Source organism: Sphaerulina musiva (genome assembly GCF_000320565.1).
Source record: "Sphaerulina musiva SO2202 unplaced genomic scaffold SEPMUscaffold_7, whole genome shotgun sequence".
NCBI lineage: Eukaryota > Fungi > Ascomycota > Dothideomycetes > Mycosphaerellales > Mycosphaerellaceae > Sphaerulina > Sphaerulina musiva.
Window position 1 is genome coordinate 453,593 of NW_016017389.1, and position 19,730 is coordinate 473,322.

Genomic DNA, 19,730 nt, shown 5'->3' on the forward strand with positions numbered 1-19,730 from the left:
TTGCTGCTGTGTTTCGAGTAAGGTACTGTAGGCGAGAATTGATGGTCTGGGCGGAGACTGCACTAACCAAAACGCCGTGAAGTAGACATTCTGTCCAAGTGTAACGCCGGCATACCACTCGGAGGGCTTGGTACAGACTCTCCATACCAGTCTTTGTTCGACTTCGACAGCTCGCCAAGACTACCATCCATCACAAGAGACAAGATGCGGATACCCTTTTCGATACTCCACTAGACTTGCAGGCCTGCACACCATGCACACCGCCGAATTCTCCACGAACGTGGGCTGTTCGGTCTATCGTGACTTGTGATTCCTGCGATTCACGAATATGGCGATGCGGTTCGCATGGCATATATAAGGTCACTCGTCTTGCCCTGTGGAAATCATCATCACAGCATCAAACAACAACAACAATTCACTCCCGATCCAACAGTCAATCACAACTGGAACAGACAAGATGAAGTCCTCCATTGCCGCAGCCGTTCTGGCCTTGAGCGCCACCTCCGCCTTCGCTGCTCCAACACCGGTACGCGATCTGTCCTCGCTGCACACCAGAAACAGACATACGCTGACATTCACTAGGTTGAGCAGCGCAATGCTGAACCAGAGGCTTTCTTGAAGGCTCTCGCCGACAACCTCGGTGGCTTTGGCGGTATTCCAGGCCTTCAGGCTCTCAGCACCGTCCACGACTGGATCACCAAGCGCGATATTACCCACCCTGGTCTCGTGGCGCGCGAGGCTGACCCAGAGGCTTTCTTGAAGGCCCTCGCCGATAACCTCGGTGGCTTTGGTGGTATCCCAGGCCTCCAGGCTCTCAGCACCGTCCATGACTGGATCACTAAGCGCGATATTACCCACCCTGCTCTCGTGGCGCGCGATGCTGTACCAGAGCCAGGATTCCTTAGTGCATTCGGCAAGGGCGCCAGAATTGGTCTCAGAATCGGAAGCTCGATTTTCGGCATTGGTGACGACAACCAGAAGCGTGATGCTACACCAGAGCCTTTCCTGGGCGGATTGGCCAAGGGCGCCAAGCTCGGCCTCAGAATCGGAAGCTCTCTCTTCGACATTGTTGACAAGCGCGAAGTTCCTGCTGCTCTTGTGGCGCGTGACGCTGAAGAGGATGACACCCCTGAGTTCATTATCTACACCGAGGAGGACTTGGAGAAGCGTGATGCTGCACCAGAGCCAGGATTCCTGAGTGCATTCGGCAAGGGCGCCAGAATTGGTCTCAGAATCGGAAGCTCGATTTTCGGCATTGGTGACGACAACCAGAAGCGTGATGCTGTACCAGAGCCATTCCTGGGCGGATTCGCCAAGGGCGCCAAGATTGGTCTCAGAATCGGAAGCTCGCTCTTCGATATTGTTGACAAGCGCGACGCTCCTGCTGCTCTGATGGCGCGTGACGCTGAAGAGGATGACATCCCTGAGTTGGTCATCTACACCGAGGAGGACTTGGAGAAGCGTGATGCTGCACCAGAGCCAGGATTCCTTAGTGCATTCGGCAAGGGCGCCAAAATTGGTCTCAGAATCGGAAGCTCGATCTTCGGCTTTGGTGACGACAACCAGAAGCGTGATGCTGTGCCAGAGCCATTCCTCAAGGCATTCGGCCAGGGTGCCAGGATTGGTCTCCGAATTGGAAGCTCCATCTTCGGCTTCGGTGACAACGAGTAGGCTCATTGAGCTTGACTTGTGATTTTTTTTGTTCGGTATGAGCATAGGAGCATGGAGCATGGGAGCATAGGAGCATATGGGCATATATGCATGGTATCACTCGCTTTTGGCGGTTGAATGGAGTGTCTGGAGGATCGGAGGCATAGCGTGGGAGTGTATAGTTTGGGAGCATAGCGTGTCATGAATCAACAATTACCCTTTCGAATTTTACTCGTTCCGTGTCCCCAGCGTTCTTCCAAGAAAGTCGCGAGAGTTTCTCAAATTCGAAGAGTTCGAAGAGAGCCTCTTGTAGCTGTCGAGAATCAGCTTATCTGCAGTAAAGAATTGGCCTCTGGGGTTGACCATCGCCTGCACTAGACTTGAGTATCGGCCATCGCGTCGCTTAGGCCGTCGAAGCTTTTGATGCCAGAACTGTGAGTATCATGCAGAAGCGAGACTAGATCGTCAACCAGGATAGGCTTGAACTGCACTGCGGTAGTTTTCGAGGGCTAAATGTCTCACTGGTTGATATAATACTTGTTAGATGAATCCATCTTCAGAAGCGGAAGTCCACTTCATGCTGACAGTCGATAAAGCTGGCCCGGTCCTCGTCGTGTGAGTAACAGTGGCGTACTGTATGGAGCTTACTGGAACACATCTGAGGCTGCGTGCGCCATTTGCGTGTCCCACCAAGCTTGGAGCCTTGCTGGTAAGCGTGGTAGGGTTGCTCAGCCGAGCGCTGGAATGGAAACATGAGGGAGTCCTGGTCCAGTGTGTGCACGCCACCACTGTGAGATGTGAGCGCGAGACAAAGATACGGTGAACAGGAGAGAGGTGATGTTGGGAGGATCAGATAGCAAGTGACTTGTTCTTTCTAGTGGACGCCCTTGGATGCGCGGCTGGTCGCGGATCGGACCTACACGGCGCCATCCAGGCGGCACTTCTCTTCAACTCTTGGAGAGTTTGAAAGCATGGAGTATAGTGTATGTGGCAACATGTTGTGTTATTCCATGTTCTGGTGATGGAGGAGGAGAATCCGGAGAAATTGCAAGAACGAGAATGAGGTCTTGCGAAAAGTGGATCGGCTTGGCATTTATCGCCAGAAGCTGCGCAACAGAACTATCGCTGAACAGGTCGGCATGACCATATATCATATATACATAGTATGTCGAGGAGCTGACACTCATTGTTTGATGCCATAGCATAGCACAAATGGGAATTTCATATTCTCACCCATACCACCTTCCGCCTTGCCCGTATCACCATATTCCCCCTCAAACTTCTCCACTGTCTTATCCATAGTCCAGGCCGCTTCAACAAGAACGTCTTGAAAGCCAATTACCTGCAGCAATTCGGTCATATCTATAGCATTGATACCATGTCTAGCTACACCATCCATCTTGCTCGCAGGATGGAAACGTTTGGCTTCAGGTCCAAAGTCCTCAAAGTCCGTAAGCATGATGCAGCCTCCAGGAGCAAGACATTCAAACATCGTTTGCAAGACCGAACGCAAGTCCGGGATATGATGCAGAACGAGATGACTTGTGATGAGATCGAATTTCTGTTTGCCACCACCGCCTCGGCAATCTGAGGGGAGCGATGAATCTTCAGGATCTTCGAGCATCAAGGCCAGCGGCAGGATCTTGCTATTGGAGATATTGTTGTCCTTGAGTTTCGTTTTCAGTACATCAATCATGCCCTCCGCGGCATCTACTGCTACTATGCGGGCTACATTGGGATGTGTGGACAAGAGAAGGCTGAGGATTCCGGTTCCACAGCCGATTTCGAGAACTTGAGCACCGTCTTTGGGAAGATTCAAGGTCTGAAGTCTTGAGGTGATTGCTTGTGATGCGGCCAAGGATGCTTCATGAACAAATGGTCGCGAATCCCAAGCGAGTGCTTCGGCGTTGAAGCGAGAATTGCTGGCGGCGTGTATGTTTGCCACTGCAGATGCCATAACTATGGCCCCAAATCCGAGTAGGAACGTGAATTTCGCTGCGTTTTACCCGAAATTGACGTGAATTGTACAGGTAGAGGTAGAGGAGGCAGATGGTGATGTTGAGTTGGCCGGCAAGCATTTTGACCCGATTCGTGTTACAAGCTGCCGTAGACATATCCATTCTCGTATCGTACCCGATCTTGTAGCCTGCAGTCTCGCCATGAACACAATCGAAATACCGTCAACATCTCGAGGCCGCGCTTCTCGTTCGCTGCTTACCGACCCTGACCTTGCTGCTTCGTGAGCCCAAGCCATCTTCCATAACACCGGATGTCAAATGTCAGATGTCAGATTCGTTTTCTCGTTTGCCTGTCCGCCAGCGCTCGCCAGAACCATATCACCAGCGCCGCTCCGGCAGTCATATTCAATATCGAGACAGACGTCACCTGTGTCATGAGGCAAGGCAAAGAGCTTGGATCAGACCGTCTGATGTCAGACGCGCGCAGGCAGTGGTTATGCTCAGTGGACTGGAGCAGGTGGATATTGCAGTCCTCAAGCCGACGACCATAACTTGACTGTGCTTCCACTGGCGAGAGAACAAGTTGCAAGTGGCTCGAGTCGCGTGCACGTGTCTGATGGTATGGCTCCATCGTGGCTACAACGTGGTGTCTGCTTCACACCATCACGGCTTCGACCACGTGCGGACTGTTGCTATATTTGCGCAGTCAACGTGTCAGTACCAGTGACATGTCGACACTGCGGCAGGTTCGTGACGCGGTCGCAGCGAACAACATAGTGGCGGCCATACGTGTCCCAGATCTCAGCTGACCGCAGACTATATGAAACGCTTACCTCACTGAGGCAGCTGATCTTCAATGCGCTCTCGCACAGCCACCCAAGCCAACACAGCCAGAACTCCTACCTTACTCAAGCATCTGATTTTCACCTGCTATAGAGCCAATCCCTGCTTACAGTCCTACTGAGCTTACTCCACCATAGTCTCCACCAAGGAAGAGATCGCCTTGTTATGGTTTGCCAAGACGGGAATGATCTTGGCAGTCGTAGCAAAGACTTGCTCGGCGATAGCTCCGTATTAGCAGCACAATGAAATTTTTACTTATTTACTTGCGAAACTGAAGAGAGGAACGCCTCCTACCGCATCATACTTGGCCGGTAGCCGCTGCATTCCGTGCGACTCGCAGGAATCCCTCCACGTATGGCCTTCTCAAAAGCTGCTCCTCAGCCAGGCAGCAAGTCTTAGGCCCTTCCCTAAGGAATCTCGAAGTGCACATTCATCTAAAATCGAATGCAGGAACACCGCAGCGCAGGAAATACCGACTTCTGGCGCGACGTCGAAAAAGCGCACCTTAGCCATCACCATCAGCGACGGTGGTTATGGCAGCGTCAAGCGCACAACTTACCTCGATCGGCCAGATATCTAGTGTGCGGCTTGGTTGCGTTATGTGCCGTCTTCGGATTCATGCGAGGATACAGTGACTTCCGTGATCAGGCACTCAAACAGTATCCAACAGATTATCACAAGCTACATATTGGACGACCACACATATCAAAACCATCACATCCAGTTCGCTTTTCTGAACACACTTCGCCATCTGCAGCATGGACGGCGCCGACGACAGCGACAGCAGACTCGGGAGCTAAGGAGAGTTTGGGAGGCAAAATCGACGAGCGATACCTCTACGTCAAAGGCCTAGGAAGTGGTCAGGAAGGCAAAGCCGATCTGTACATTGACCAGCAAGACGGTAGCACTGTCGTTGTCAAGACATTCAGCAGCATTGCCCGCAATTGGCTACCAACTTCAATTTCCCGCGGCTATGCCAATTATACCACGACATGGCCAGCTGAGATTGAAGCCAGTCTGCTTCTTGGAAGCCATGACGGCAGCTCCGGTTACGTCTCTGTGATGGACTATTTCATCCTGCAAACACCATCCGGCTGGTCCTGGGCGTTGGTGACTCCTTTCATGGCCCGTGGGACATTAGCTCAGCTTGCAGCTGACGAGCACGATTCATCTACCAGAGAAACAACCGATGAACTCGACGCTACATATCGACACAACTTCGAGGCCATGCTAAGCCAGCTGCGAACTTTGCATAGAGCAGGCTATTGCCACGACGACGTGAAACCTGATAATATCTTCATCCAGGATCCTGAACACTGGCTTCTGGGTGATCTTGGGAATGTAAGGCATGTAGAACATCCTTGGCATGGCACAAAATCATGGACTCGGCAGAATCAGTACGTGTTATCCGCATATCCCTCCACAGCATTACAGGGTAAGCAAAAGCTGACTTAAGTTATTAGATGGCCTGACTGTACCAGCAATGATCTTCGAAGAGCATACAAGTCTTATCTGTGGTTTCTTCGTGCCGCAAGTGTGGATAAAGCACGCTTCGACAGGGACTTTTGGCAAGAGACCAAAGACTGGAGTCGAATGTACTGGGACTTCATGCAAAGCTGGATGGCGCCCTCCAGCAGAAATGGTGTTGCGAATGTGTAAGTATAGATACTGTCCCCATCAACACAAAATCGGCAATACGCAATGAGCGGGCTCGGGCGTTGCAAAGTTGATCGAGTCAGCATCGATTAATGCTGACATACTTCCAGGTATCGAGCGCAGGAGAGGCCGAGTGAGAGTTCCGTAGAGCCTGCTCTCCTGGTCCCAGAAGCCGGTTGGCAGAGAAAAACCGAAAGGGAGCTGCTGTGTACTTCAATTCCAAGAAGATTATGGGGATGGTCGGATTACTTCGGACTAACCTAGAGCGCTGCCTGCAACGAGAGTATTGAATTCATGCGAACACGACATTACGATAAGCTAGATAGACTACAGAAGAATACCCTACGACAGTTCACGCGAGCCAGACGTCAGTGGTTACCGCCCTCACTTAGTACTTGCCCCATGCGCTACAAGAATGGTGGCGGATTGATCTCTTCACTTTCCAGACTTTGATCGAGGCTCTCAAGCGACAGACTTGAGTATCGATCGGTCCATGCGTGATTTGGCTGATGGTATGCCGCGGCACGCACTGTCGTTGCATGTATGTCATTCCTCCTCAATCACTTGGCCACAGAGATATATTTTATCAAAGATCAAGTTAGCAGCCATCGACCAATCAACACGGAGCACATCTTAGGTATCTTCGTTGTTTCAGATGATTGAACTCGGCTCAAGTTGCTTCCCCTTGACGGGCAGTTGTAACGCATCGCATGACCAGGTCGCAATGCGAAGTCTTCTTTATCCCTCTTTTCGTTCACCTGGAGAGCGATGGATGGATAGATCATAGATGTAGTAGAGTGCGGAAGCGGAAGCGGGTACGGGTGCCGCGGGACTGGGATTAATCCCTGGTAGGTACCATGGGTTTGGAATATGCCAAGAGGAGTCTTGATATAACCACAACTTCTATTTCATCACTCGATATTTATCAGTCATCACATCTTGTAATAAGTCCTCTAACTCCCTCTGCAGTTCTGAACCTGGAGGATATTTAATATGTTGATTTAAAGACCAATATCGCTTCTGGGTTGTGGAAAGATGGTTGTGTTCAAGCAAAGACATATTTCTCGGAAGCAAGCAGTTCATAGGAAAAATCGACGGAAGAGAGATGATATATTGATCTGGGTGGAATTTCTGTCGTCTTTGTTATACTCTAATCAATCTATCTAGCTCTGAATAGCCCCTGGCGCAATGTCCGCCGTGGGACCACCATAGAAAGCATACCTGGATAACCGAGTTAGTAAGTCATCTGATCAAGATACAAGAAATTCACACATATACTCACCCAGGGCACACGTTCGCAACCGAGTCATTCCTCGCCGGCACAGTGGCACAACCCAAAGAATTCTGAATCGGCAAAATCAACTGTTCGACCAGACCCGTGACGACTGACCCAAGCGAAGTCTCTCCCAAAATCGTATTCACAGCAAAACACACTCCAGCCGTCGGCGACGAGAAATCATAATCCTGATAGCTCGAGTCAATCTCGACATAGCTATTGACTGTTCCCGTATTGCATCCCGGACCAGTAGATTGCGGAGTAGTACTCTGAAACACATCCCCATCCGCCTGAATCCCATCAAGTTCATACCCATCCGTCAAACTTCTCCGATACCAATTCTCTGGAATCCTCTCATGTCCCCGCGTCCACGTGAAACTTCCCGGATTGCCGCTAATCGCCATGAAACTCTTGAGGACTTCGCCATTGAGGACGCCGTCGGGAGCTTCGGCGGTGTGGTTGGCCATGAAGCGATAGATGAAGGAATAGGCTGCGATGGACACTGTGGTTCCGGAGAATGGACCGTAGTAGAAGTAGGGGTTTTTTTCGATACTTTCGGCGAATCGGATGGCGCGGAATTGAGCGAGGACGTCGATGTTGTAGTTGGCCGTGTTGTCGTTGGGTTGCAAACTGTAGAATTTCTCGAATTGCGATATGACGAGGTCGGAGTTGGAGCCGTATTGGTACAAGTCTCCGCGCATGGGTGAATTGTCGGTTTCCTTTTTTGCTCATATTTTCAAGGTTAGCTATCGTTTTCTTTTTTTCTCGCCTGTGGGCTGCTGTGGAGTATAGCTCAAGAACTCACATAGTTGCCATGGCTATTCCCAATGCCTCTGATCACAGGGCCGTTGTATCCGATCGACCAGGCGAGAGCGCTGCCATCGATGGCAGCTCCATATACCGACAGAACCGTCGCGAGCATGGGACCCATACCGAAGACGGTTGTTGTGGCGGTGACCAAGTCGAGGACGGTCTATCATTCGGGAGCATATAGGTCAGTTTGAGTTGTCTTCATGACGGGGTTGACAACCAGATAAGAAATTTCTTACAGCATAACCGTTTCTTGGTAAATAGCCATGGTTGGCCAGTGCCTGACGAGGAAGAACAGAGTCAGTATATATCCATTCCATCAGAACAGACGACAACACGCCTCCTCGTTGTAGAAGAAGGAGGCCGAGGAGCGTTCAACTCACGTTAAGTCCAGGACAAGGTCCTATATAACGAATCGTCAGCACCAAAGGAACCATTCATCGACATTTGTGGTAACATCAAAAGAAAGAAACAACCATACATACCTCGAGCATCGCCCGGCCCAGGCGCTCTCCACGCATGAATCCCACTAACACTAATCTTCTGAGCAGTAGCACTAAACGGCGTAGTGGTGCTCTGACTGCTTCCACTCGTCACCAACCCCTCTGCAGCAGCCGAGACCTGTTGTACCAGCGGGCTGTACAAAGTCTGATCAAGATTCAAGATGGCCTGGGGATAGGCAGCAGCCGAAGCGACCAGAGCGATGGTAGTAGTGAAGCACGACTTCATGCTGGGCAGGAAGTTGAATGGGTTTGGAATGGATGATGATGAGTAGTATTAGCTGACAAGCAAGATCAAAAAACGACCCAGAGAGGTACGACAGGTCATGGTATATATAGATAATATAAACATATATCAAAGCTTGGATCTGACTCGATCGATCGGATAGAGAGAAAAGATAGTGTCCCCACCCCCTCCCCACGGGGTTCCCAGCAGATGGAGAGAGAGTATAATCATAGCTGGTCTTTTCACACCATGGACCACATATCTTCTTCCCTGACCCACTTGATTACATGCCTTTAGAGCGCGACAAGAAGAGGGCCAAGTCAAGAGCTACCTTCCACATCCGCGTGGCAATACTTCTTTGGTTGGTATAGAATGTCGATCCCCTGTGCCTATAGAGGCTAGAAAAGAAAAGAAAAGAAAAAGAAAGAAAAATCCATCGGTTAAAGCTTCTCATCCAATCTCCAAGCTTCATTTGGTCATAAGGGGAACCTCGGACTTTCTCGTATATTGTTGACAAACACTCTTTTTGCAATTCGCTACAAATCGTTTTCGTCTTCCTCGGAGTTAGTAGAGTAAGTACTTACACCTCTCGTGGCCACGTGCCTTTCAGCCGGGAAAATGGGGCACTTTATACCTCCTAACCAAGCCCGCGATGCCATATAGAGTAAGTTTCTGATGAATGGCAAGTCTTGGACGGTTTCTTGGCTTGCTTTGGGCCTCGTATAGTGAATGTATGCAAACTCCCGCTAGGTAGTATGTGATCGACACTGAACGAGAAGTCTAAAAAGGGTAGCTGGAATTTTGAATTTTCTGAGTTCTTTTTTGGTGTCGAGACTAGAACGAGGGGAGTGGGTCTTAGCAATAGAACTCTTCGTTATTACTTGTACAACGTCTGTATATTTCCGAAGAAGTAGTTAAAAGAAAACAAAATCAAACATGTACTTCATCTTATTTTCGAATCAACCCCGAAAGGCTTATAAACAAAAACAACCAGCCGAGCTCTTCTGTTATCTACCGGGAGGTAGGTAGCCTCCCTTTCTATACTACTACCTACCTCTCCTACCTTACCTATACACCAAAACACAACCCCGCCCCAACAAAAAACCAGCACTCCTTACCAAGAAAACACCTATACATATCTAACAATCCAAATAGAACATCTACAAAACCCCCCTCTGTTACCCTAATCCGAAGAGAAGAAAAAACTCTCTTACCTCTCCATCTAGCCTCCTCGTCCAAAAAGACCCAAAAAACCCCTCCCTCCGCCGTATTAGGAAGGAGAAAGTAAGTTCGTCCATATAAGCCTAAGAAAGATAAGTATGCATACTGCTCGTATTTGTTTCTACCTTATGCCGAGGAGAAGGAGGAGGAGGAGGAGAAAGATTATATACATACCTTACATATATATATACCTAGGTAAATTTGTCGTTTTCGTTTACGAGTTCAATCTACTTACTACCTACGAGTTTACGACGGCTATCTATCGCTGTGTATACTGTTGGAATTCTAGGTACTATATACCTACACCTACGCCTAAATTTCGTAGATTTTCTTTTGGTATACAGATATATAATACTGTCGGGGAGTTTACCCTAGAGGTTCATATACTTTTATAATAGATATACAAACATACATACATACATACATTTTGTGTGTAGTCGCTAGCAGTATAAGAATACGTCTCTCTCTCCTCACTTTCTCTCTCTTCTTCTTTCTTTATATTTCTCTCTCTCTCTCTCTCTCTCTCTCTCTCTCTCTCTCTCTCTCTCTCTCTCTCTAGTTGCTACCAGCAGATTCCTCGTATTTTTGCTGGATTGTTCAGTTTGGTTTGGTCGGTTGTTCATTCATTCGATATATCCAGCGTCAGAGTCGCGCGAGAGAGAGAGAGAAAGAGAAAGCGACGATCCAAACATTTCTAGTCCTTCCACCCGCCGTTGTCTCTTCAATTCAACACATTCTTCGATTCTCGTATATATACAATATAGAGAGAGAGAGGGGGAGCCACGCTGACCGTATGCAACATGTGATGCCCCAACCCGCTCGGGATATACTACCTTACTCTCATTCGAGTTCTCTTTTTTTTTACTCGGATCGCCTCTCTCCTCTACTCTACTCGAAGGAGGGAGGAGGTAACGCCAGCAGTTCACTGACGAGTGGAGTGGGGCTTTGCACGGCGAGTGCACTCATTCACTCACCAACTGCGTTTGGTTGGTGGTAGGGAGGTACGAGGTACGAGGATCGGCTGCTCGGTGGTAGGTGGGATTTAGCGGCTGAGGTTGCCGCGGCTGTCCGGATTTAATGATTTGGCGGAGGTAGTGCGAATGGCTTCTTGTGTGTTGTTGTCATTGTTGTTGTTGTTGTTGTTGTTGTCGTTGGTGTCGTTGTTTGCGGCAGCTTTTTTCTTTCTACGAGCAGTGCGAAAAGAAAAAAAGCTGCGAGTCCACATCCCGAGAGAACGAATTTTTTGTTTTTTCTTTCGCTGCAGTCGGGATTTCTTTTTGTGTGTCATCAATTCTTCTATTGTTGGGGGGTTTGATCTTGAGGTAGTAGTGTAGTGATTTTCTCCTGTGCGGTCCGGCCGTGTGTTTTCACATATATACAAGAACATGGTATATCATTTCCTCCCTCCCATGTTGTTGGAAGGCTCTCTCACCATCCATCGTTGCCTCGGTGGGTAGCAGGCCACCGCTTTCGCCATGCAGGACCAAACACGTACACGACCGGGACGAGAAGGGCGAAGAAGCCGATGACTCCCACGTAAATCAGCATGGAGTTGAGATAGCCGTACTCCGACACCCACTCCGTGACTCTGAATGAGAAGACAAAGGCCAGCAAACAGCGGAAAGAGGCGATGTTGACCAGAGAGGGTCCCGCTAGATGTGGATAGCTCTCAAGCACATAGACTGCACCGACGGTGTTCGTGCCCAGGAAGCCGAAGGCGATCATGCCGAAGGCCATGAGGAAGACTATCCAGTGGTACTCGCCGATGTGCTGTCCCGAAAGGCCAAAAAGCACACACCCGACCAAGGTGCACGCGATAGGAATGACGAGGTTCAGAAGCTGGTTCTCCGGCAGGCGTTTGCCTCGAGCTCTGGCAGCCCAATTGCAGACCCAGTCTGCAACGAAGCCTGTAAGAAGTCCCACGAAGACGGCGCCAATGAGGACAGGGACCAAGCATAAGCCAATCTTATAGAAGGACCAGCTGTCGAGAAGATAGATTAGCGACCAAATCCACCAAAATGCGATTTCGTGCAGTAGGACTTACGACCAGGGCTTTGTGAGCAGAGGCGCCGCGACGTTGTACCCAGCGGCAAATGTTCCCGCCATCATGGCGCTATTCAAGCAGGTGATGAAGAGAATCTGAGGATAAAAGAAGGTGTGCATGGTGTCGAGGAAGGCGTTGTAGCCTTTTCGCCACTCGGGTGCGCCCTGGAAGAGTGCCAGGTCACTTTGCCATGTGCGAGGGGCGTGAGCAATCACGCTCTCACGACGGGGAACACCATCTGTTCAATACGCGTCAGCAGGTGGCCATGAAGGCGGAATTGGACCTGGCCGTACTCATCTCGGAGCGGCTGCGCTGCCATTTGGTTTCCGGAAGAAAGACGAATACTCCACATAAGAAAAATCCGGCAGCAATGCTGGTGATGAAGTACACCCAGCGCCAGCTCAAATCGACAACAATGTAAGGAGTGCCGATGCCCAAAACGATAATGATGATGCCTTGTGCGGCGAAAACTATCGACATCCACGTGTTTCGTTCGTGGACCTACATCGGACTCATTATTAGCGCTCAAACGCCCGTACGTAGTCGGGAGGTCGTGTTATCAACTTACGAAGACGATGTCCTGAATAATGAATGGAATCAGACTCTCGACAGTACCTGCACCAATAGCCTGCACACATCGGGCTGCAATATGAGATCCCAAAGATTGACTGTGGCCCGCCCAAACCGCACCCGCGATGGCGACGACACCAGAAGCGAGGATAACAGGTCGTCGACCGACAGAGATGGCCATGGGAACAAGGCCCAAGTTCGCCACGCCCATGATCAGGACGGGAAGAGAGGCCAACAGTTGCACTCTCCACATAGGCGGCGCGTTTGGTAGAGCCGCCAGAGCCTTCATGGGGTCCACACCCGCAGGAAGGCCTCCACTTTCACTGAACATTGGTACAATCAGAGCCGGATCCAGTCCAGCATACTGAAGGAAGAATATGGGGAGCAAGGCGCCCAAGATGAGTTCGGCGGCAGCGGCCAGCGCACCAAAGAAGCATAAGAAGAATACGGCGAGAAGTTTGCGAGACAGGCTCAAGTTCATGGGGTCTTTCGGGTCCTGCTGGGTATTAGCATCCTCCTACGACCCTCCGGGGAGCCCCCCACAGCAAGATGGATGATGCATCGGACATACCGAAGTGGGCGCTGGCTGCTTGACCAACATGCCATCTTTGTACAGCAGGCCATAGTTCTCAAAGGTGGTTGTGATCGTCTCTGCGCCATTTTTGAGCTTCTCCTGGCTGCTCGCTCTGCTCGCCACGCTTCCAAACTGCTCTGCATCCGCCGCTTCGTCGATGGACATTCCGAATGCATGTTTGCTTTCCATCATGCTGCTCGTCGGTCGGCCGTCACTCGTTGGCCCACACTGAAATCTTGCACCTGGATTGGATCCCAATGGACCGCCGTGTCGGAGGAAGATGGCCAGTTCAGAAGTACTGTTTTGCGACGTGGGCGTTGCATCCCGCGGCTGCATCGCGACTTGGCGCGTGCGAGGAGGTGCCGCCATGATACCGTCGACGTCGGCGTCGGCAGCCTGCGTGATCGACAATAATGAGGCTTGAGAAATATGACTGGTTGAAACACGCGTGATACGGGTCGCAAGTGCGACTTTTTAGATGATGCCGATGGAACGTAGCCAGTAAAGGAGACGCACGAACATGTCTGGTCTCCCAGTGCGCGTTGTTGGCTCCGGCAGTGCCGAGATTGCCTCAAGGGGTCTCCCCATCGAGACGGGGAGTCAAAGTATAAAGCCATCTCTTTGGGTAGTTCGTGCCCGGTCACTGGTCGGTCTGCTGGGGCGTGTGTGAAGACCAGGAGCCAGGAAGTTGGCTGGCGGAGTCTGGCGGACACGTGCTTTTTCGGTAACCATTTGAAGCCTTTTGACGCTATTTCTGGGGTGAATAACGGCTTCGCGCACTCACTGTTCATTCGCTCTCATGGACCGGGGGATGCATTGGACTGGAGCTTGATGCTTTTAATGTAGAAACCTTCTTGTCCAGCTGTCGGGGTACGTCCCGGTGGCTGACTCGTCAAGACCACACATCAGCTTCTCACTCACTCATCGCTCCTGGTATGGCTACAAAAGTCCAGTAGACATTATCCAGCCACATGTACTCGATGCGGCGAAGTAGAACGGCGCGTGTGTCGAGGCACTCTGTTATTGCTTGGATGCCCATGATTCATAGCCAAGGTGTCTGCTACCTACTGTACCTACGCGTTGTCAAACATACTACTATAGTCCTCTCCTTCTAGGAGGTACCCATGCCCATGCCTTGGCAGGCCTGTGAGCACAATGCATGCAAACTCACCAGGGATTTCACGGACCTTTTCAAAAGCAGCGAAATCCAGCGATCGTCAAAGTACATATTGTCATATTGAAGACTTCCTCTTACGCCCTGATCCCCCATGAACTGCTCCACGAATACGACTGACCGACCCGCCACAACGGGAGGCTTTGTATACCCACGAAACTATTTGACGAAACTCGCGTGCTACCTTGCAAAGTGTGAAAGGGATGCAAAAATTTCACATCTTCGGGTTCCGGCAGGAATCCTGGAGGAAGGGTTTGCTGGTTGTTGGTGATACATAGCTGAGTAAAACCGCCACTGAGTCATGTTGGAGTACTACTCGTGGGGAAACAAGTTCACGAGTCAGAAGATGCTGCAGGTACCGTATGGCTGGGGAAACGTATCAGGCTTGTGATACCTCCTACCACCAGGACTGAGCTGCTAGAGGATGTACAATTGTCATGTTCTTCAACAACAACAACGCCCAGCACTAATACTGTGAGTGAGACTGTACCTAGCATGTGAGTCCGATGCGCCGGCCATCAATGCGGTCATAGGCATCGGGGCCATACATACCTCCTAGCAACCATGCAGGCCAAGGGCAATACACAAATCATAAATACATGTACAGACAGTACAGTAAGCAGTTTAAACATCAGGTATAGAATCACCATCGATTCATCACATTTCATTTCTCCATGCCCTTTTCGAGCATACATGTACATATACCCTGGCCTGAGATAGTACCTTATTATAGTATACATACACCAGGTACCACCTATCTTAATCGTTTCCGGCGCAACGGCTCCCATACATACAAATCAATCAGTGTTTTGTGAGCATGCTCTTCCGGTTGCCTGTGTTTGCATCGAGCATGTATCTCATCATCATCATCATCATCAGGGGGCCAGGCAAATGTAGTCATCATCATCATCATTCATCAGAACCTAGCGATGAGCCACATGGCTCCCAAACTCTTTTTTCCAGTTCCCTACCTACCTGTAGGTACCTGGCCTTACAGTATTGCTGCCTTACGACGACAACAACAACCTCTAGGATCATCTTCTCCTGACCTGGGGAAGGAAAAAAAAGAAAACAACCTCTGCGGAAAGTCGGATGCCCAAAATTGATCGAAAAAGGACTTGTGTAATGAATCGGCGGAGTAGGGCCTGCAATATACATAAGGTATGTACACGAAGATGAGATGGAATTTCTTACGTTGAATATACTACCTGACGGTGTTTGTCGACCAACATTACGCTCTCACGCGATTGATTGATTGATTGATTGATTGATTGATAGAGAGTTCTGCAGCATACGATGCAACGCCGATATCTGCTACTAAATCCCCTCGCCGAGAACCCGCGACCTTTTATCTCGCAGCGATCAATCTTCAAAAGGCAGGTAAGAGGTAGGTATATCAGTAAGGGAAAAAAAAGTCTAAGTAAAACAGCGAGGGAAGTACACTGTACATACAGTACATATAAGTATATACAGTACAGTATCTTCGGTGTAATAGTGTACCTATATTATGTACTAACCTCGCCGACCTCCTATTGCTATCATGTACGTCTTAGGACCCTCCCTCCCTCCCTCAAACAGTACCTATATAGCTGGCCGAAGGCCGAGCACTACCTACCTACCTCAACTATTCACTATACAATACAATACACATTATCTTACATATTATCATCCCACCTACTCCTAATAAAGACAGTCTTTTTTTCCAAGCAACTTTTCTCATCATCATCATCATCATCAGCAGCATTATCGTCGAATCGCAAACATTGCCGAAATTTCTAGCCCTTTGGATGCTATCTCTCCTAGACAAGGGCTGTGAGCCTGACGATGACGTATAATTCAATAAAATACATGAGGTGTACATCATTGTACAGGTACCTACATGTAATTATTGAACAGAGTTGTCTACGTTGCTACGCACGCGCGCACGCGCGCACCCTGTGTTGTTTATTATTATAAAAAGTTATTGTGTGCAGATTGAGCGGAAGGTAGAGAGACCCCATCCATGTCGAAAGTGGTGTTTTGAGGGTATAGTGTTGAGGGAGAGGAGGGCTTGTGAGTCTTGCAGGATACTGTGTCTACCTTACCTTACTGATACCTACTTGAGGACTACAATGGCTTGGAGGGGTGATGGGTTATTCACAATTTCGTCTGAACAGCTTGTACTAGCAGTGTTTTGGGGTGAAGCTCATATCGAAATTGATGTGCTTCTAAGATGCATCAAAAACCCCCCCTTAGCTTCACAGCATGAAATGATGCTTTCTTTCTTGGTCTCTTCGATCGGCTCTTGAGAGCTGCTATAGCAAAGTCGATGTTAAATTCTGTAATCCAGCTTCTTGCCATTTGCCCTTTTCCGCCGATTTTCCCTGCTCCTCCCAACAGCAGGAACATGTCTGCTGTGTTTACCTGTTGCAGGCATCGGGGGTAGCCGCCTCCTCTGTAGGTTGCATTACATGCCAGTGGCCTCCATCGGCCTGGGATCTGGGAGTGAGTGGAAGTTCCACGTCCTCTGTAGGATTACAGGAGAGATGAGATGTAGTGGACTTTGGGCGTGAAGAGTGGAACTGGAAGCGCCACGGAACTGTGAGATTGGCCATTCGGCAGTGGAATGGCAGTAATATGCCGTACCGTACCACTAGGTATCTAGGTATCGTTACTAACGCGCTCGCATCAGGGCATGTACGTCTTTTTCCGGAGGCCGAAAGGGTTGTGCAGCAAGATGGATACGTTGTCCTGTGGGAGAGGGAGGGATGTTGTAGATGGGGGAGATGAGGAAGATGAGGAGGACGAGATGATAAGAGGAAGAAGAGGTGGTTGAAATGTTTCGGCCTCAGCCTCCCGTCGGTGGAGCCTCATCAGTTCAAGCTGACCCCGCCGACTGCTCGCTTCAGACTTCTGAACAAGGGTCTGGTCTGTCTTGCTCGTGTCTAGAGAGTAGCGAAACATTGTGACTGAACTTTGACCGACGACCATCTTCGAATTTCCCTCATCGCCCTCTTTTCTCCCTCACACCCACCTACCCACCCACCCACACACTGCAAATACTTACTTGCATCCCCCCCTCACTCAGTCTCTTCAGCAACAACTCAACAGACACTTCCACATCCCAACCATGTCTTGGCAAGGTCAGTACCTAGTAGCAAGCCAGCAGTTCAACAACCCCACCAGCACTGCACTGCAGAGAGAAAGAGAAACTGACACCGAAGTCACCTTTCCAGCATATGTCGACACTTCCCTCGTAGGCACCGAGAACCTCGACAAGGCCGCCATCTTCAACAGCGAAGGCAACAGCGTGTGGGCCACCTCTGCCGGTTTCACAGTGTCGCCACAGGAAATGCAGGCAGTCGTAGCGGCATACAAGGACGAGGGCACCGATGGCGTGAAGAAGGTGCAGAGTGAGGGTCTGCATATTGCTGGCGAGCGCTTTGTGGTCATCAAGGCGGATGACAGGAGTATATATGGCAAGAAGGTGAGAAAATACCCCGCGCTGGTGGACTATATACCGGTGGCTCCGCACGAGCAACCTCCATCCTGGTGATGGATGGGGCGGGATGGGGATGACGAGGAAAGAGAGTAGGATGTCATGACAATGCTAATCTGTGTGTGGGGGGTAACAGGGCCGCGAAGGTGTTGTTCTTGTCAAGACGACACAGGCAATTCTCGTTGCGCACTACCCGGAGACAGTTCAGCCTGGAGCTGCTACCAACACGGTGGAGCAGCTGGGAGATTACTTGATTGGGGTCGGATACTAGTCTACTCCAGACCACTTGAGTGGCCAAGCAGGATATGAAGAAGATGAGTTGCGGCATTTTGCGTGAGCGGGTGGATGAGGCGCTATGTGCATTACACGAATCATGAAAGAGAGCTCGGAGACAGACAGGCTGGATCATACCTCTATCCTATCGCTTCTTAGATGAGCGAGGAAGGACAGATCTGCGTGCATACATTGTAGTTGTATAGCTCTTCCATGAAAGGCTGTCCTTCAAAGTCCGCCTGGACCTTTCTGCTCTTTTCGAGCTCCGTCAGTTCGCTCGTGCGAGACACAACACTGGCAAGACAGCCAACGGCCCCGACGACAGCTGCGAGGTCGAAGAAAGGTTGACGTTGACTGATCTAACCCTAAACCCGCGCCCATCCCTCACCGCCCCCACGCTCCTGCGCCGCTCAGCCATGGCACATTATCCCTCGCTCTCCCAGAAGGATTCTGACCACCCATCATCTTCGACACCCTTGCCATGGAAGCAGTCGTCACCCTCTCGTGAATCTCCTTCGGACTGGACACACCCTTCACAACATGAGGAGATCCTGGAGGTCACGAACTGCTAGCAAGCGATAATGTCTACGCCTACACTGTGTCGTCAGTGCCGGGATGCGGAGCGTGGAAGTGCTGTCAGACTTCGTTGGAGATGTGAGCAGACGCGATACGCAGAACGTATCTCGGATTTGATGGCACCGAATTATGTTTATTCTGTGCCTGTCAAGCCGCTGCCGAGGGCTTTGGCCGGGATGACTGGCGGTGACCATCATGGAGATGAGGGTACTGGGGATAATGTGAGAGCCACGGGAATGCTCTTTCTACTACTATTGTACGCGGCTCCAATGTGACGCAGCTTTCTCTAGGTACTGGTCTTTGAACTGAGGTGGTCTATCACTCATCACTATCGCGCTAACTGCAGACCCCTCTAGACAGAATATGAATCTTCGAGTTCATGTCGAACGTAGCTGCTGCCCAACTGAAGCACGAAAGCGAAGCGTAGTCCAGCATGGAGAGGCAAGTATTCAACACTACCTAAGCAGGTATGAATTCTCTACAGTATACGGGCCTGCAGTCCATTCGACAAACAGGCGCTTGCGCTGTAGACAGCTCTTCTCTTCCCACGTTTTCGCACACACACAAAAAAAAAACTAGAAACCATTGGGTTGGTAAACGCTAAGATGGCTTGATGTAGGTAGAAGGTAGCACAGCTCTGCCCGCACCAGCCCGCATTGAGTTGTTCCAGCTCGGAAATAACACACTCTCTCCCCTCTTCGATTCCATCATTGAGGCTTGTTGGATCTTCCAAGTGGCGGCAAGCGGGGTTTAGTTGTCTATCCACCCAATTTCATACTACAACATCATCATACAGGTCGATCGATCTTGGGTACTTTGTTTTTTGCCTCTTTTTTTCTCTCCTACGAACATTTCCACAACCCCTTGCAATAGCAGAGAAAAGCCCGTCTTAGTCTTTTAC

General features: G+C 50.1%; 6 protein-coding genes across 6 annotated transcripts; 3 read left to right on the plus strand and 3 right to left on the minus strand.

The window, feature by feature from the left end:
• Positions 1-2,833: 2,833 nt before the first annotated feature.
• Positions 2,834-3,607, minus strand: SEPMUDRAFT_68428 (methyltransferase; the record flags this gene model as incomplete). Its single annotated transcript, XM_016909820.1, has 1 exon — positions 2,834-3,607. One exon carries the CDS (start codon positions 3,605-3,607, stop codon positions 2,834-2,836), a length of 774 nt encoding a protein of 257 aa, XP_016759247.1.
• A 1,012-nt stretch (positions 3,608-4,619) lies between these two features.
• On the plus strand, positions 4,620-6,447 carry SEPMUDRAFT_150142 (kinase-like protein). Its single transcript, XM_016905982.1, has 3 exons — positions 4,620-5,848; positions 5,915-6,106; positions 6,218-6,447. The coding sequence occupies exons 1-3, from the start codon at positions 4,896-4,898 to the stop codon at positions 6,369-6,371; spliced, it is 1,299 nt and encodes a 432-aa protein (XP_016759248.1). The 5' UTR covers positions 4,620-4,895; the 3' UTR covers positions 6,372-6,447.
• An 823-nt stretch (positions 6,448-7,270) lies between these two features.
• SEPMUDRAFT_24294 (Cloroperoxidase) lies at positions 7,271-8,769 on the minus strand (the record flags this gene model as incomplete). Its single annotated transcript, XM_016908382.2, has 6 exons — positions 7,271-7,328; positions 7,390-8,102; positions 8,189-8,356; positions 8,433-8,474; positions 8,577-8,596; positions 8,679-8,769. Coding segments are annotated over 6 exons (1,092 nt in total), but the record flags the coding sequence as incomplete, so codon positions are not given.
• A 2,465-nt stretch (positions 8,770-11,234) lies between these two features.
• Positions 11,235-13,410, minus strand: SEPMUDRAFT_150143 (MFS general substrate transporter). Its single transcript, XM_016905983.1, has 5 exons — positions 13,326-13,410; positions 12,753-13,250; positions 12,478-12,685; positions 12,185-12,422; positions 11,235-12,121 (listed from the first exon to the last, which is right to left on the minus strand). The coding sequence occupies exons 1-5, from the start codon at positions 13,353-13,355 to the stop codon at positions 11,569-11,571; spliced, it is 1,527 nt and encodes a 508-aa protein (XP_016759250.1). The 5' UTR covers positions 13,356-13,410; the 3' UTR covers positions 11,235-11,568.
• Positions 13,411-17,487: 4,077 nt separating this feature from the next.
• Positions 17,488-18,486, plus strand: SEPMUDRAFT_150144 (profilin II). Its single transcript, XM_016905984.1, has 3 exons — positions 17,488-17,624; positions 17,718-17,968; positions 18,117-18,486. The coding sequence occupies exons 1-3, from the start codon at positions 17,612-17,614 to the stop codon at positions 18,249-18,251; spliced, it is 399 nt and encodes a 132-aa protein (XP_016759251.1). The 5' UTR covers positions 17,488-17,611; the 3' UTR covers positions 18,252-18,486.
• A 254-nt stretch (positions 18,487-18,740) lies between these two features.
• Positions 18,741-19,605, plus strand: SEPMUDRAFT_150146 (uncharacterized protein). The gene is made up of 3 exons (XM_016905985.1): positions 18,741-19,119; positions 19,186-19,296; positions 19,449-19,605. Exon 1 carries the CDS (start codon positions 18,835-18,837, stop codon positions 19,102-19,104), a length of 270 nt encoding a protein of 89 aa, XP_016759252.1. The 5' UTR covers positions 18,741-18,834; the 3' UTR covers positions 19,105-19,119; positions 19,186-19,296; positions 19,449-19,605.
• Positions 19,606-19,730: the final 125 nt, after the last annotated feature.